Below are 18,862 nucleotides of genomic sequence, written 5' to 3'. Positions count from 1 at the left end.
GAATCCCCTTCTCGTAAGGCAATGCTCGTGCATTAATGGGGCAGAGGCCAAGTGCATGGTACTTAGAAAAGGGCATGACTGCTAAAAATGGGCAACAGTGAACAAGGCGTTGGGGGTGTGTTGATGTTTAATCTAAATACTGAGCGCCTGAGTGACCTATATGCAGAACTGTTGAGTAAAGGCAATGCAGAAAAATGTATTGGTGTAAACCCAAGTCCCTATGTCCAGGGTCTCTACAGTAAAATAAATGTATCAACTTTCTGCATGGGTTTATTCTCAGAGCTCATTTCACAGAGCCCTGATGACCGTGAAGACAAAATATTGTTGGATATGTTAATTTTAATGGGAAAAAAAATATGTACAATGTAGACAGAAAAGCAAAAACAATGAGTCAGAAAATGATCAACAATTCTACAATCTCAAATAACTAAATGTTAACAAATTATTCTTTCTAGATAACTATTACCACAATCAATGGCATAAAGAGATGGTAAAGGTGATTAACTGATCTATTTTGGATTAAAGGCACAAGGTACATTTTTCTCCCTCTCTCTTTAGAGAAATTCTTCCTCAGAGGAATTCTTTAGTTTTTCTGTATGAAGGAGTTCAATTTCCAGGGACAGCTTGTACACTTCCAGGGCCAGTTTCACCTCCTCTGGCTGTGGGAGGCACTGCAAGAGTTTCCTGCCTGTGACTACTTGCTCACAGCCTTCAGGATACTCCTAAAAAAGAAACACATGATGAGTATGCTTGAAAGACTTCTCTCTCAATTGTTAGGGGGCACAGTTCATGTAGAAACAAGCAGGGTTACAGATTCAGGACCAAGACACACTCCAGGGCTCCTGGGGGAGCAGGAAAACCAGAAACACCTTGTTTCCCACCATCATCTTCCTGAGAGGAATATAACTCTGCTCTGAGACAGCCTCCCAGAAAGCTTCTGTGGGAACAGACACTACTTCTGACCATCCAGAAATGGGACAAGAGTATATCAAATCCTCTAGAAAAGTTGCCAGTCAGTACTACCAGGTCTGCCAGTACTACCAGGTCTGAGACCCTCCACTTCAAAGGGGCTCCGTTTTCCCTGATGACAAGTGAGAGCAGACAAATTTTGCATCTCCTATCTGACAGAAGGCTCCAAAGCAAAAATGAGAGTTCCTTTGAATGAATGAATCTTAACAAGTCAGGTATCATCTTTGCTGGCAGGACAGTGCTTTGGGGTTTAATAAAACAAAAATTACCTCAAGTTGCGTGACTTACCCACTCACACTTGGGCACCTCCGGGTGCCAGGTTCTGTCCTCTGAGCAACTGATCTTTTCAGAACCAACCAAACTATAGCCAGACTCGCACTGGATAGTAATTCTTTCAGGTTCAACATATCTAACCGTCTCCACAGATAACCTTCCATGTTCTATCTCTGGTTTCACACACCATGCTGCAATGGAAACATAATTTGAAGCAATCCACAGATCTGAGAAGAAACATGCCAGCCTAGGGTAGTAAGAATGAACTGTATTTAAGTGTTGCTAATTGTTTTACCTTTTTTTAATCTTGAGAAGAAAAATAATATTCATTAGCATATTTATTGAACATTGGAATAGCACTTTATCAGACTTTGGGGTAGATCTTTATGTGATCATCTTATTTAAGTCTCACTGTTTTATCTAAGAGAAAGTGAGATACAGAGAGGTTAAGTGACTGGCTTAAGGATATATAACAATTTCAAATAGCCTGACAGAATATAAAAAGGGCTGCTACTGCTAAGTCTCTTCAGTCGTGTCCGACTCTGTGCGACCCCATAGATGGCAGCCCACCAGGCTCCCCCATCCCTGGGATTCTCCAGGCAAGAACACTGGAGTGGGTTGCCATTTCCTTCTCCAATGCAGGAAAGTGAAAGTGGAGTCGTTCAGTTGTGCCCGACTCTTAGAGACCCCATGGACTGCAGCCTACCAGGCTCCTCAGTCCATGGGATTTTCCAGGCAAGAGTACCGGAGTGGGTTGCCATTGCCTTCTCCGATAAAAAGGGCATGTGACCCCAAATCTTCAACTATCAGATCAGCTGTCTCTTGTATCTTGATTCCTGTAAGACAATAGATGAAAAATTTTCCCTCTTGCTTATTATTCTCCTGTGTGCAAAGGAAATGATGGTGGCAAATCATCCCTGAAGCTGTTGATGATGAAATGATAGTAAACCTGTGTGCATGCAATAATCAGACCTCATTTTGACCTCTTGTCCCCATAACAGCTGGAAAATTAGGAGTCCCTCACCACACAGCTACATGGTGAGCAACTGATGCCCTGCACTGGCACTGATGGATATACTTGTGATTTCACAATGTTTGGCATTAGTCCACTAGGGCTTACATTCTAGACCAACTTTTCATGAAAATTTTGCTGCAGACCACAGCTACACTCAGATAGAATGTACCATCTGTAGACTATTTCTGGAATTATATAAGAAACTGGGAAATGGAGATGCCTCACAAACTGAATTTTGTGCCTGGGAAAAAGAAGGGGAGATTAACATTCTGTGTGCCTTCTGTGCTTTTTGCTTTGGATACCATCAGACCATAGTAATTATTTTCAATAAATCAAATCAAATGTTTTTTCCTGCCTCTCACAGGGAAGAAGCTGTGCTCTCAATCCTTTGATGATAGCCCTACCCCTGCCACCTAAAATGAAGAGGGAGCCAGAATTACCTTTACACTGAGGGACTGCAGGTGACCAGCCTGAAGAAGTGCAGGAGAGCCTTTTTGCTCCATCCAGGATGTACCCTTCATCACATTCATATTCAATTTCCTCATGTTGATACCACAAGCCTTTAGAGACTATTTTATGTCGTCCATGTGCAATGACAGGAGGGGATTCACAATCTTGAGGTGAGACATAAAAGTGAAAGAAGGTCAGCATGTAGAATGCATATAATAACACTTCCTAGAATCTGTCTGGTTCAAAGGAGGCTTCCATCTGTCCTTCTGTCTTCTCTACCCATTCAGTCACTTAGCCAAACACAGAACTCGAGCTGCCTTCATGAAGGCCTGAGGCTGGGGAACCATAGAAAGGTTACAATGGACTGACAAGCACTTAGGATTTGCTTCATTTTTTTGAAAATTCACTAAACTTGACACTATTTAGGAGCCATTTTGGCAGGAAGAAGGAATTCAGTCAAAGTCACCCTGTACTGGTGTCACACTCCACTGCTGTTGTGCTAAATGCAGAGAAGTATATCTGGGAGAAACTAACGATGCAAGATCAGTCTGCAAGCTCTGACTCATTTCTCCCAACAAAACCAGTCCATCTATCCTCCCAAGAGTATACTCACTGTCCTCTAAAACAGTTCAGAAAGAGCTTATAGAAAGAATAAAAACGATGGCTTGCATGCTGGAACAAGAGATGTGACACGGTGCTGCGCACCTGTGTGAAAGGGAACACTGTCAGGACCCAGAAACACTGCATGAGAAGTTTAAATAAAACAGGTCATTGGAAATACCTTCCCCGGTGGTTCAGACCGTAAAGAATCTGCCTGCAGTGAGGGAGACCTGGGTTTGATCCCTGGGTCAGGAAAATCCTCTGGGGAAGGGAATGGCAACCCACCCCAGTATTGTTGCCTGGAGAATCCATGGATAAAGAAGCCTGGTGGGCTTCCTGGTGGGGTCTCAGAGAGTCAGTCACGACTGAGCAACTAACACCTGACACTTTTGGAAATTTCAGTAAAATATTAAAATGATGGATGATGGTATCTACAGTACTATCCTAAGATGCCTCCTTGAGGCATGGAAAATGTGATGCCAACAATGAGGTTCGAATGCTGGAGCTGCTGTGGCAAGTGGTAGAGAGAGTGATTAAGTGATTCAGAAGAGTGAGTAAGCTGGAGGAGATGCGCCACACACATGCAGGAAACTCCACCAAGTGATTGTGTTGTCTGGGAAGACCTGGAGGATACATTTACCAAGGACAGAAGGAATATCATGAAAGGAGCACTGTATCAGAGACCAGAGCTGATGATGGGAAGACTGTTAAAGAACAAGTTTCACTCTTAGCAGTCACAGTCTGAGAGGTGCTCATAGGCTTTAGAAGCTAAATAAATGCAATCATCATAAGGAGTGGCAAGTTGGAGATACAACCAGACTGAGATTAGGAAGATAATTAATAGAACATGACATTCCTAAGGGTGAAAACAGACGAGCAGCCAACTAGATACTACTCAATCTGTACCATGGAAAGAAATAAAGGATGGATGATCAGGAGGCTGATGGCATTTGGTCCATTAAAAAGTTATAATGTGTTGCTTAGTTTCTGGACTTGTGCTATTAATAATCTCAGGTCTGGAGATCACTAACTGAAGAAAAATGTTTCCAAGACTAAGGAGACTACAACAGCTTGAAACATATGCACAGTAATGAGTTTCCCAGTCTTCCAAGAGGACCTGTGTCCATTTACATAAGCAACTACACACAGATGAGAAGTGCACAATAATCCAAGTATTATTGGACATAGAGTTTGAGTTGACATAGATACCTGGAACCATCAAGGCTCCCTTATTAAACCACTTGGTGGGCATTTCCATTATTTTTGAAAGTGTGGGCCAGATAGACAAAATTGGTCATTGGCATAATCCCCATATTGGTCCTTGGCCTATGGGGTAAGACTGTCCTATCCAAGAAAACCAAGTAGAAGTCATTGATATGACCTATACTCTCCCCTTAGAGACAAAGAAGATAAGTTCTTTTAACTATCATTTACCAATGTGTAGAGGAAATGGAGAAATATGTGCCACTCTTAAAGAATTAAAGATGCAAAAGTGGTCATCATATCCCCCTGTACTTCATAAGTCTGCCTACTACAAAAAATTAGGATTCTGGAGAATTACAGTAGACTACTAGCAACACAACAGCATTGCAGCCACTGTACCACATGTGGTATCTTTGCTAGAGCAGATTAACCTGTCTTCTGGTAGGTGAGGCCACTGATTCAGCACAGGCCTTCTTTTCCAGCCCTGTCAGAAAAGAGCATCACAAGCAGTTTGCATACATATGGAAAGGTCAAGATCATCCATCTGCATTTTTAGTCCTTGGCTGTGATAACACTTCTGTCCCTGTCATAATAGAGTCTGAAGATATGACCATGCAGACATCCATAGAATAGCACTTTGATAGAGAACATCAATGGCATCATGTTAATTCTACTGAATAAGCAAGACTAGATGGCATGATGATGTTCCAGAGTAAGGAAGGTAGGGAAGGAAGGAAAGATGTAAACTCTGAAAAGCAGGTTCAAATAGATTTGAGCAGGTTTTATAATATGGTAGGTGAAGGCACATGGACCAGAAAGAAAGGAAGAAAAATGAATAAATACCAAGAAACAAAAGGTAATAATTGAAATGTCTAGCTTATCTATTCGGATAAGGCAATGGCACCCCACTCCAGTGTTCTTGCCTGGAAGATCCCATGGACAGAGGAGCCTGGTAGGCTGCAGTCCAGGGGGTCGCTGCTAGTCGGACACAACTGAGTGACTTCACTTTCACTTTTCACTTTGATGCATTGGAGAAGGAAATGACAACCCACTCCATTGTTCTTGCCTGGAGAATCCCAGGGACGGGGGAGCCTGGTGGGCTACCATCTATGGGGTCGCACAGAGTCGGACACGACTGAAGCGACTTAGCAGCAGCAGCTTATCTATTAGATGTGGCCCTTTTTCATTGATTCAGAAAAAGGAGGGAAACCAGCAAAGTCAAAGAATGGGAACAAATAATGGGGAATAAAGAGAAAGTTGGACTAAAGAGCAGTATTTTTTAACAAACTTATCCACTTAAAAAACATTCAGTATATACAAGCTTTTAACCTAATTTGTTTTTTGTTGGTGTGTGTGTGTTTTGTTTCATTTTTCCAACTGAATGATGCTGCAGGAAACGATTTTCACTGCAAGTTCATTTCCTGTGTTCAAATTGTACAAACGAAGCTAGGTAAAAAAATGCAACACATAAAAACATCAGATCAGACAAATCACTACCATTACACATTTCTTAAATTCTAAACTTACACTGTAAAAGCAAATTATGAAAAAGGCATGCATGGTAGGGAATGAACAATGGTATAGTTCCTCTTTCTTGATGGAAGTCACAACAAGTTACTAATATTTATCCCCTTGTGAAGTTCATTGTTCTAATTTCCATTATCCAAGGAGGAAATCTGTCCTTGAGGAAATCTGTCCTTGAGGATATCGAAAACCCTATTATGCTATGATATTAGAAGCACCCTTGATATTAGGACAAAAGCCAAGCTTGTTCTCTGATCAAGTGATTGATCCATAAGCAGCACAATAATAGGGTCATTCCACTAGTACCAGGTGTCCTGGGAGGGTGCCCAAATGTTTCAACCAGGAGCTCCTGAGATCAACATACTCACAACTGAGCAGTGTATGGGAACTTCTAGGTTAAAAAGTGCCAAAGTATGAGAGAAATTTCTAGTATTGGAAACTTTTCTCGGTTCACACACACTTCAGAAGAACTAAGTAGATTTTCAAGAGGAGAAATCAAAATTAAATTTAATAACTTCATCTGCCTCTAGAGTGTTCTTCTTTAGTAATGTTCCAACACTTAAACTGAAAAAATGTAATGAGGGGAAGAATGACACTCATCTCAAGATCTGATTTTTTATCCTTTCATTCATTTAGCAGATAGAGACTGAAAGCTACTGGGTGCTGAGCTTTGCACCCCTCCCTGTCTTTAAGAAGTCAGCAGTTGGCTTTAGTGAGAATAAGTCAGAAGCTATAGAATTTGTGCCAGCTTTATTCAACATTTTCTTTTTTAAAGTGTGGACTCAGATCTGACCATAAGAATGCACAGTTATAAGCATTTTTTTCTTCTGCATGAAATTGATCAGGATCCTGTGGGGCTCCTGGGCACAGGAGCCCTTCTGTCCCTGGCTTCTTGTAAGGAACACACGTCCAACCTCCATGACATTCCCCGAATTCCAAAGGGCAGATTCTAACAAGTATTAATTTGGCAAAGGAGGGGATGAAAAGACAAGGGAGGGGCAGCCAAGAAACAATAGAGCCTTGAGGCAGTCTTGGTCTGCCTCAAGGATACATAACAATGTCTTTAAACTATTTAAGATGTCATCTTCCCACTGACATCTAATAGAAGCAGAAGATATTAAGAAGCTGTGGCAAGAGTACACAGAACTGTGCATAAAAGATCTTCAGGACCCAGATAACCAAAATAGTGTGATCACTCACCTAGAACCAGATATCCTGGAATATGAAGTCTAGTGGGTCTTAGGAAGCATTACTGCTAATAAAGCTAGCAGAGGTGATGGAATTCCAGCAGATATTTAAAATCCTAAAAGATGATGTTATTAAAGTGCTGTGCTCAATATGTCAGCAAATTTGGAAAACCTAGCAGTGGCCACAGGACTAGAAAAGGTCAATATCTTCCCACTTCCTAAGAAGGGCAGTACTAAAGAATGTTCAAATCACCAGACAATTGCACTCATCTCCCATGTTAGTAAGGTTTTGCTCAAAATCCTCCAAGCTAGGCTTCAGCATTTGTGAACTGAGAACTTCTAGATTTCAAGTTGGGTTTAGAAAAGGCAGAGGAACCAGAGATCAAATTGCCCTTATTTGCTGGATCATAAAGAAGGCATGGGAAATTCCAGAAAACGTCTACCTCTATTTCACTGACTGCATTAAACCCTTGACCGTGTGTATCATAAAAAACTGTAGGAAACTCTTAAAGAGATGGGATACCAGACCATGTTATCTGTCTCCTGTGAAACCTGTATGCGGGTCAAGAAGCAACAGTTAGAACCCCATATGGAACAACTGACTGGTTCAGAATTGAGAAAGGAGTGTGATGAGGCTGTTTATTGTCTCCGTATTTATTAACTTATACACAGAACACATCAGGTGAAATGCCAGACTGGATGAGTTACAAGCTGGAATCAAGATTACCAGGTAAAATATCAACAACCTCAAATATGTGCATGAACCACCCTAAAGGAAGAAAGAGAATAGAAACTAAAGCACCTCCTGATAAGGGTGAAGGAGGAGAGTGAAAAAGTCAGCTTAAAACTCAGTATTGAAAAACTAAGATCATGATACCTGGTCCCATCACCTCATGGCAAATAGAAGGGGAAAATATGGAAGCAGTGACAGATTTCCCTTCTCAGGCCCTAAAATCACTGTGAATGGGGACTGCAGCCATGACATCAGAAGATGATTGCTTCTTGGCAGGAAATCTATGACAAACCTAGACAGTGTGTTAAAAAGCAAAGATATACACAATGGAGTATTACTCAGCCATTAAAAAGAATACATTTGAATCTGTTCTAATGAGGTGGATGAAACTGGAGCCGATTATACAGAGTGAAGTAAGCCAGAAAGAAAAACACCAATACAGTATACTAACACATATATATGGAATTTAGAAAGATGGTAATGATAACCCTGTATGCTAGACCACAAAAGAGGCACAGATGTATAGAACAGTCTTTTGGACTCTGTGGGAGAGGGAGAGTGTGGGATGATTTGGGAGAATGGCATTGAAACAGGTATAATATCATACAAGAAATGAATCGCCAGTCTAGGTTCAATGCAGGATACAGGATGCTTAGGGCTGGTGCGCTGGGATGACCCAGAGGGATGGTATGGGGAGGGGGAGGGAGGGGGATTCAGGATTGGGAACACATGTACACTCATGGCAGATTCATGTTGATGTATGGCAAAACCAATACAATATTGTAAAGTAATTAGCCTCCAATTAAAATAAATAAATTTAAATTTTAAAAAAAGCAAAGATATCACTTTGCCAACAAAGGCCCATATAGTCAAGGCTATGGTCTTTACAGTAGTCATGTATGGATGTGAGAGCTGGACAATAAAGAAGGCAGAGCACTGAAGAATTTATGCTTTTGCACTGTGGTCCTGGAGAAGACTCTAGAGAGTCCTTTGGACAGCAAGGAGATCAAATCAGTCAATCTTAAAAGAAATCAACCCTGAATACTCTGTAAAGACTGAAGCTGAAACTCCAACACTCTGGATATTTGATGCACAGAGCTGCCTCATTGGAAAAGAAGACTAAAGGCAGAAGGAGAAGAGGGGAACAGATGATTGAATGGCATCACCGATTCAACGGATACAAACTTGGCCAAATTCCAGGAGATGCCGAAGGACAGGGAAGAAGTCTGGCATGCTGTAGTCCATGAGGTTGGGAAGAATTGGACATGACTTGATTACTGAACAACGAGGACAAGATGATAGCATTCTTCTTTCCAGAGAAAGACCACCAGGTGCTACATTAAAGGAACCAGAGAAGTTCATCAAGCTAGGTGTGGGAGGATAGTTAGGAGGTTTGGGATGGACATGTATATGCTGCTATATTCAAATGGATAACCTATAAGGACTGACTTTATAGCACATGGATATCTGCTCAATATTATATGGCAGCCTGGATGGGAATGGAGTTTGGGGGAGAATGAAAACATGTATATGTATGGCTGAGTTCCTTTCTTTTCATCTGAAATTATCACAATGTTGTTAATTGGTCAAACCCACAAATAAAATAAAAAGTTAGTAAAAAAGATCACCTGAGATCAGATGAGGGAGTAGAGGCCCTGAATTCACCATAATCTTATCAGCAAGCACAACCTTGAACCATTGCTATAAAACTCCTCCTCAAATCCTTTCAGGTTGGGAGACACAATTTTGAGAGGCATGAACCTGCTGTGTCCCCCTTTACCTGGCAAAGTAATGAATTTTTTTCTTTTTTACTTCACCCAACACTCTGTCTCCAAGATCCAATTTGGCAACAGCTCAGAGAGATGCCAAATTTTGGCATCATTCAGAGTTTTAAATCCTTTATCTGGAGTGGTGGAGATATGAAATACAAATAGCAAAAAAAAAGGGAAACTGTCCTATTTTCATTCAAACTTTAACCATAGTCCTATTTTTACCACATAATGGTTTCATGAAGCCTAAAAGTGGTCTATAGAAAGCCACTTCTGTTCTTTTTGCATTACCAATTAATAAAACTTCCACAAAAATTTAATCAATAACAAACCATATAATAACTTGTGTTTTTAACATGAAACTATGACTTTGATTATTATTTGAGAATTCTACTTTGTGAAAGTCTGTACAGAATAACAAAATGGGAAAAAGTATAAGAAAACAGACAATTTTTCTGCTTGAATTCACAAATGGCTGATGCACAGTGGGTTGAAATAGAAACAGCAAAGTTTTACAGAAACTAAAGAGAGTTAGATTGAAATCACAGAGTTCTTCCACAATCCATTCATCAGTGTTCAAACCTCTGAGCTGAATAAACTGCTGGTCTAACTGGGTATGGCATTTTTATTGATTATTAAGCCATCAGTAAAAGCTAATAGCACTCATACTTCTTAAAATTCTTAAATGAGATCTTTCATTCTCTACGGTTCTCTCTGCTCTAGGTATCATGATGTCATCTCTGAAGTTGTGTCTGAAGATAAAAAGATGACAAATGGTCACAGATAGAACACAAGCTACAGTGGAATTCTAAAAAGATGTATATTATACAAAGTAAGGCAGAGGCTCTCTGCCTCTTGCAGGCATCAGAAACATCTCTGCACCTTTCTAAGCATTCACAGGCTTGCGCTCCTCTCCCTACTTCTAAAGGTAATGCTCCAGTGTGCCTCCTGTGTGTCTAGCCAAAGCTTAATTGGTCTTGAGGTAAACTCCAATACCTCCCTTGTTTTTACAAAGGAAACTATAAATCTGAAGATTTTTTTTTTTTTTTTGCAACGTAAGCTATTGGAACCATTCCAACTTGTGTGTCAACAATCTTCTCCAAGTTGAACTAGAACAGTGGTTTCACACCCAAACTGTCATTCTGTTCCCAAGGCTAGAGGCAAATTTACTGAGGGTTTTTTTTTTTTTTTTCCATTCCATAGAGAGGTTAAAAGAATGAAAGCTCTTTGCTCTACCTTGAATATGACCTTAGCTCAAGATAGCTATATTTGACCCTCACAGACTCCACCATCTCAGAATCCCCATTGCTTGAAAAAAGAAAGGATCCTGGGCTGATTTCCCCAGCAACCAGTTTCTCCAGGACTCCAGGTGAGGGCTTACCATGTCCTCAAGGCCAACCAGCCCAAGGCTTTTTACCTAATTTGAAACCTTCCCTTAATAATCTCCATCATTTGGATGCTCATGGCAGTCTTATTTACAATAGCCAAGATAGAAGCAAGCAGTCAATAAACAGATGAATGGAAAAAGAAGATAGGAAGATAGATACATATATATACAATATCACTATATTACAATACAACTATGATATTAATATTATATATATATATTATTCAGGCATAAAAAATTGTTTTGCTATTTGAAACAACCTGGATGAACCTGGAGAGTAGTAAGCTGACTCAAATAAGGCAAACAGAGACAGACAAATACTCTGTTTTCACTATACATTAACAACAAAAGAACAGAAAGAGAAATTCAAAAAACAATTCATTACCATTGCATCAAAAAGGATAAAATATATAGGAATAAACCTACCTAAGAAGACGTCCTGGAGTGTAAAGTCAAGTGGGCTTAGGAAGCATTACTATAAACAAAGCTAGTGGAGGTGATGGAATCCCAGCAGAGCTATTTCAAATCCTAAAAGATGATGCGGTGACAGTGCTGCACTCAGTATGTCAGCAAATTTGAAAAATTCAACACTGGCCACAGGGCTGGAAAAGGTCAGTTTTCATTTCAGTCCCAAAGAGGGACAATGCCAAAGAATGTTCAAGCTACCACACAATTGCACTCATCTCACATGGCAGCAAAGTAATGCTCAAAATCCTTCAAGCTAGGATTCAACAGTACATGAACTGAGAACTTCCAGATGTTCAAGCTGGATTTAGAAAAGGCAGAGGAACCAGAGATCAAATTGCCAACATCCACTGGATCATAGAAAGAGAAGGGAATTCCAAAAAAACATATACTTCTGCTTCACTCACTACACTAAAGCTTTTGACTCTGTGGATCACAAAAAAACTGTGGAAAATTCTTAAACAGATGGGAATACCAGACCACCTTACCTGTCTCCTGAGAAACCTGCATGCAGGTCAAGAAGCAACAGTTAGAACTGGACATGGAACAACAGACTCGTTCCAAATTGGGAAAGGAGTATGTCAAGGCTGTCACCCTGATTATTTAATTTTTATGCAGAGTGCATCATGTGAAATGCTGAGCTGGATGACTCACAAGCTATAAACAAGTTTGTGGGGAGATATATCAATAACCTCAGATGTACAGATGACACCACCATAATGGCAGAAAGTGAAGAGGATCTAAAGAACCTCTTGAAAAATTAAAGAAGAGAGTGAAAAAGATGGCTTAAAATTCTGCATTCAAAAAATGAGTATCATCGCATCTGGTCCCCTCCCTTCATGGCAAATAGATGGAGAAACAATGGAAACAGAGATTTTATTGGGGGGGTGGGAAGCGCTCCAAAATCACTGCAGATGGTGATTGCAGCAATGAAATTAAAAGATGCTTCTTCCTTGGAAGGAAAGCTATGACCAACCTAGATAGCATATTAAAAAGCAGAAAACAGAGGGCAGTACTAAGATGGTGGAGGAATAGGATGGGGAGACCACTTTCTTCCCCATAAATTCATCAAAAGAACATTTAAACACTGAGTAAATTCCACAAAACAACTTCTGAATGCTGGCAGAAGACATCAGGCACCCAGAAAAGCAGCCCATTGTCTTCAAAAGGAGGTAGGAAAAAATATAAAAGACAAGAAAGAGAGACAAAAAAGGTAGGGACAGAGCTCTGTCCCAGGAAGCGAGTCTTAGAAAGAGAGAAGTTTCTAAACACCAGGAAACACTCTCACTGCTAAGTCTGTGGCGAGCCTTGGAACCACAGAGGGCAACATAACTGGGAGGGAAAATAAAAAAATAATTAAAACCTGCAGATTATGTGCCCAACGGTACCTCCCCCAGTGGAGAAGCAGCGCAGACACCTGCATCCACCACTAGCAAGTGGGGGCTGGGCAGGGAGGCGTGGGCTGCATTTCTTAGAGTAAGGACCGGGCCTGAATGCCCTGAGGGCAATCTGAGGGAACTAACGGGCTAGCAAACCAGACTGTGGGATAGTTACCACATGAAAAGCCTTAACCTAAGACACAGCCAGGCCTGCTTTCAGAATGAAGGACTGAACAGAACTAGCTGGCAGCAGACCATCCCACTCCGGTGACAGGCAGCCAGAGCTGGAAGGGGGCAATTGCAGCCCCAGAGAGGCATTATCTAAGAAACTGCAAGCAGGCTTCATTGATAACCAAGGCTTCTTGGGATTCTGAATAGTCAACATCCGCCTGAGAAGGTGCACTGGTTGTACACCCAGAAAACTGAGCAGCAGGGACAGGGGAGGCGATAAGTCTCAGCAACCACGCTCACCAAACACCTCATCACCTGAGCTGCTCGAACCTGGAAAGTGCACAAAACACAGGCCCAACTGAGTCTGCGCCTCTGAGGACTACCCGAGTGCCTGAACCTGAGCGGCTTAGACCTGGGAGGTGCATGGAGCCCAGGGCCAGCCTCAGACGGTTCCCAGCAGAGCAACCTAGAGCCTGAGCAGTGTGGGCAGGGAGGGCACACGTGCCATGAGCAGGGGCAGGCCCAGTTTGGCTGAGACACTGCAAACACATGCCAGTGTTATTTGTTTGCAGCGTCCCTCCCTCCCCACAGCGCAAATGAACAAGTGAGCCTAAAAAAGTGTCCACCACTGCCCCCTTGTGTCAGGGCGGAAATCAGACTCTGAAGAGACCAGCAAACAGAAGCTAAAACAGAGGGACCCGCCTTGGAAGTGACAGGTGCAATAGATTAAAACCCTGTAGTTAGTACCAACTACATAGGTAGGGGCCTAGAGATCTTGAGAAATATAAGCCAGACCAAGGAACTATCCAAAAATGAACTGACCCCACACTGCCCACAACAACACCAGAGAAAGTCCTAGATATATTTTTGCTATTTTTACCATCATTCTTTTTTTTTAATTTTTAAGTCCTCTATTACTCCTTTAATTTTCATTTTTATAACCTACTATTACTTTGCAAAAAAAAAAAGACTATTTTTAAAGCAACTTCATATATATATTTTTTTATAATTTTTGTGACTTCTTTTTTCCTTTATTTTATTTAATATAGTATTTTTGAAAATCCAACCTCTACTCTAGATTTTTAATCTTTGATTTTTGGTATTTGTTATCAATTTTGTACCTTTAAGAACCCATTCTTCAGTACCCATTTTTACCTGGGAGTGAGATTACTGGCTTGACTGCTCTCTCCCTCTTTGGACTCTCCTTTTTCTCCACCAGGTCGCCTCTGTCTCCTCCCTCCCCTTTCTCTTCTCTACCCAATTCCGTGAATCTCTTTGTGTGTTCCAGACGGTGGAGAACACTTAGGGAACTGATTACTGGCTGGATCTGTCTCTCTCCTTTTGATTCCCCCCTTTATCCTCCTGGCCACCTTTGTCTCCTTCCTCCCTCTTCTCTTCTCTGTATAACTCTGTGAACATCTCTGAGCAGTCCAGACTGTGGAGTGCACGTAAGGAAGTGATTACTGGCTAGCTTGCTCTCTCCTCTTTTGATTCCACCTCATCTCATTTGGGTCACCTCTAACTCTCTCCTCACTCTTCTCTTCTCCATGTATCTCTGTGAACCTCTCTGGGTGTCCCTCACTGTGGAGAAACTTTTCATCTTTAACCTAGATGTTTTACCTATGGTGCTATATAGATGGAGAAGTCTTGAGGCTACTGCAAAAATAAGACTGAAAACCAGAAACAGGAGGCTTAAGTCCAAGTCCTGAGAACACCAGAGAACTCCTGACTCCAGGGAACATTAATCCACAGGAGCTCATCAAATGTCTCCATACCTACAGTGAAACCAAGAACCACCCAAGGGCCAGCAAGTTCCAGAGCAAGACACACCATGCAAATTCTCCAGCAACACAGGAACACAGCCCTGAGCTTCAATATGCAGGCTGCCCAAAGTCACTCCAAACCCATTGACATCTCATAATTCATTACTGGACACTTCACTGAACTCCAGAGAGAAGAAATCCAGCTCCACGCACCAAAACTCCAGCACAAACTTCCCTAACCAGGAAACCTTGACAAGCCACCCCAACAACTCCACCCACAGTGAGAAAACTCCACAATAGAGCTCCACAAACTGCCAGAATACAGAAAGGCCACCCCAAACACAGCAATACAAACAAGATGAAGAGACAGAAGAATACCCAGCAGGTAAAGGAACAGGAGAAATGTCCACCAAACCAAACAAAAGAGGAAGAGATAGGGAATCTACCTGATAAAGAATTCTGAATAATGATAGTGAAAATGATCCAAAATCTTGAAATAAAAATAGAATCACAGATAAATAACCTGGAGACAAGGATTGAGAAGATGCAAGAAAGGTTTAACAAGGACCTAGAAGAAATAAAAAAGAGTCAATATATAATGAATAATGCAATAAATGAGATCAAAAACACACTGGAGGCAACAAATAGTAGAATAAGAGGAGGCGGAAGATAGGATTAGTGAAGTAGAAGACAGAATGGCAGAAATAAATGAATCAGAGAGGAAAAAAGAAAAACGAATTAAAAGAAATGAGGACAATCTCAGAGACCTCCAGGACAATATGAAACGCTCCAACATTCGAATTATAGGAGTCCCAGAAGAAGAAGACAAAAAAAGACCATGAGAAAATACTTGAGGAGATAATAGTTGAAAACTTCCCTAAAATGGAGAAGGAAATAATCACCCAAGTCCAAGAAACCCAGAGAGTCCCAAACAGGATAAACCCAAGGCGAAACACCCCAAGACACATGTTAATCAAATTAAGAAAGATCAAACACAAAGAACAAATATTAAAAGCAACAAGGGAAAAACAACAAATAACATACAAGGGGGTTCCCATAAGGATAACAGCTGATCTTTCAATAGAAACACTGCAGGCCAGGAAGGAATGGCAGGACATACTTAAAGTGATGAAAGAAAATAACCTACAGCCCAGATTACTGTACCCAGCAAGGATCTCATTCTTGCTTACAGACAAGCAAAAGCTGAGAGAATTCAGCACCACCAAACCAGCTCTCCAACAAATGCTAAAGGATCTTCTCTAGACAGGAAACACAAAAAGGGTGTATAAACTTGAACCCAAAACAATAAAGGAAATGGCAAAGGGATCATACTTATCAATAATTACCTTAAATGTAAATGGGTTGAATGCCCCAACCAAAAGACAAAGACTGGCTGAATGGATACAAAAACAAGACCCCTATATATGTTGTCTACAAGAGACCCACCTCAAAACAGGGGACACATACAGACTGAAAGTGAAGGGATGGAAAAAGATATTCCACGCAAATAGAGACCAAAAGAAAGCAGGAGCAGCAATACTCATATCAGATAAAATAGACTTTAAAACAAAGGCTGTGAAAAGAGACAAAGAAGGACACTACATAAGGATCAAAGGATCAATTCAAGAAGAAGATATAACAATTATAAATATATATGCACCCAATATAGGAGCACCGCAATATGTAAGACAAATGCTAACAAGTATGAAAGGGGAAATTAACAATAACACAATAATAGTGGGAGACTTTAATACCCCACTCACACCTATGGACAGATCAACTAAACAGAAAATTAACAAGGAAACACAAACTTGAAATGATACAATAAACCAGTTAAACCTAATTGATATCTATAGGACATTTCACCCCAAGACAATGAATTTCACCTTTTTCTCAAGAGCATGTGGAACCTTCTCCAGGATAGATCACATCCTGGGCCATAAATCTAGCTTTGGTAAATTCAAAAAACTGAAACCATTCCAAGCATCTTTTCTGACCACAATGCAGTAAGATTACATCTCAATTACAGGAGAAAAACTATTACAAATTCCAACATATGGAGGCTGAACAACACACTGCTGAATAACCAACAAATCACAGAAGAAATCAAAAAAGAAATCAAAATATGCATAGAAATGAAAGAAAATGAAAACATAACAATCCAAAACCTGTGGGACACTGTAAAGGCAGTGCTAAGGGGAAGGTTCATAGCAATACAGGCATACCTCAAGAAACAAGAAAAAAGTCAAATAAATAACCTAACTCTATGCCTAAAGCAACTAGAAAAGGAAGAAATGGAGAACCCCAGAGTTAGTAGAAGGAAAGAAATCTTAAAAATTAGGGCAGAAATAAATGAAAAAGAAACAAAAGAGGCCATAGTAAAAATCAAAAAGCCAAACGCTGGTTCTTTGAAAGGATAAATAAAATTGACAAACCATTAGCCAGACTCATCAAGAAACAAAGGGAGAAAAATCAATTCTAATAAAATTAGAAATGAAATTGGAGAGATCACAAGAGACAACACAGAAATACAAAGGATCATAAGAGACTACTATCAGCAATTATATGCCAATAAAATGGACAATGTGGACGAAATGGACAAATTCTTAGAAAAGCACAACTTTCCAAAACTGAACCAAGAAGAAATAGAAAACCTTAACAGACCCATCACAAGCACAGAAATTGAAACTGTAATCAGAAATCTTCCAGCAAACAAAAGCCCAGGTCCAGATGGCTTCACAGCTGAATTCTACCAAAAATTTAGAGAAGAGCTAACATCTATCCTACTCAAACTCTTCCAGAAAATTGCAGAGGAAGGTAAACTTCCAAACTCATTCTATGAGGCCACCATCACCCTAATACCCAAACCTGACAAAGATACTATAAAAAAAGAAAACTACAGGCCAATATCACTGATGAACATAGATGCAAAATCCTTAACAAAATTCTAGCAATCAGAATCCAACAACACATTAAAAAGATCATACACCATGACCAAGTGGGCTTTAGCCCAGGGATGCAAGGATTCTTCAATATCCACAAATCAATCAATGTAATACACCACATTAACAAACTGGAAAATAAAAGCCATATGATCATCTCAACAGATGCAGAGAAAGCCTTTGACAAAATCCAACATCCATTTATGATAAAAACTCTCCAGAAAGCAGGAATAGAGGGAACATACCTCAACATAATAAAAGCTATATATGACAAACCCACAGCAAACATTATCATCAATGGTGAAAAATTGAAAGCATTTCCCCTAAAGTCAGGAACAAGACAAGGGTGCCCACTTTCACCACTACTATTCAACATAGTTCTGGAAGTTTGGGCCACAGCAATTAGAGCAGAAAAAGAAATAAAAGGAATCCAAATTGGAAAAGAAGAAGTAAAACGCTCATTGTTTGCAGATGACATGATCCTCTACATAAAAAACCCTAAAGACTCCACCAGAAAATTACTAGAGCTAATCAATGACTATAGTAAAGTTGCAGGATATAAAATCAACACACAGAAATCCCTTGCATTCCTATACACTAATAATGAGAAAGTAGAAAAAGAAAGTAAGGGAACAATTCCATTCACCATTGCAACGAAAAGAATAAAATACTTAGGAATATACCTACCTAAAGAAACTAAAGACCTATATATCGAAAACTCTAAAACACTGATGAAAGAAATCAAAGAGTACACTAATAGATGGCGAAACATGCCATGTTCATGGATCGGAAGAATCAATATAGTGAACATGAGTATACTACCCAAAGCAATCTATAGATTCAAATCAATCCCTATCAAGCTACAAATGATATTTTTCACAGAGCTAGAACAAATAATTTCACAATTTGTATGCAAATACAGAAAACCTCAAATAGCCAAAGCAATCTTGAGAAAAAAGAATGGAACTGGAGGAATCAACCTGCCTGACTTCAGGCTCTACTACAAAGCCACAGTCATCAAGACAGTATGGT

General features: G+C 40.3%; 1 protein-coding gene across 1 annotated transcript in view; it reads right to left on the bottom strand.

Annotated features, from left to right (window-relative positions):
* Positions 1 to 554: 554 nt before the first annotated feature.
* The window catches only part of C4BPA (complement component 4 binding protein alpha), a 56,825-nt gene continuing 38,517 nt past the window's right edge, over positions 555 to 18,862 (bottom strand). The window contains exons 10-12 of the mRNA XM_052654103.1: positions 2,698 to 2,871; positions 1,258 to 1,433; positions 555 to 722 (exon numbers count right to left, since the gene is read on the bottom strand). Coding sequence (XP_052510063.1) covers positions 555 to 722; positions 1,258 to 1,433; positions 2,698 to 2,871 — 518 coding nt within the window. The remainder of the gene's footprint in view (positions 723 to 1,257; positions 1,434 to 2,697; positions 2,872 to 18,862) is intronic.

The sequence above is a fragment of the Budorcas taxicolor genome, chromosome 16 (assembly GCF_023091745.1).
Source record: "Budorcas taxicolor isolate Tak-1 chromosome 16, Takin1.1, whole genome shotgun sequence".
Lineage (NCBI taxonomy): Eukaryota > Metazoa > Chordata > Mammalia > Artiodactyla > Bovidae > Budorcas > Budorcas taxicolor.
Note: the sequence above shows the minus strand (reverse complement) of the source record. Positions and strands in the feature narration are given on the sequence as shown.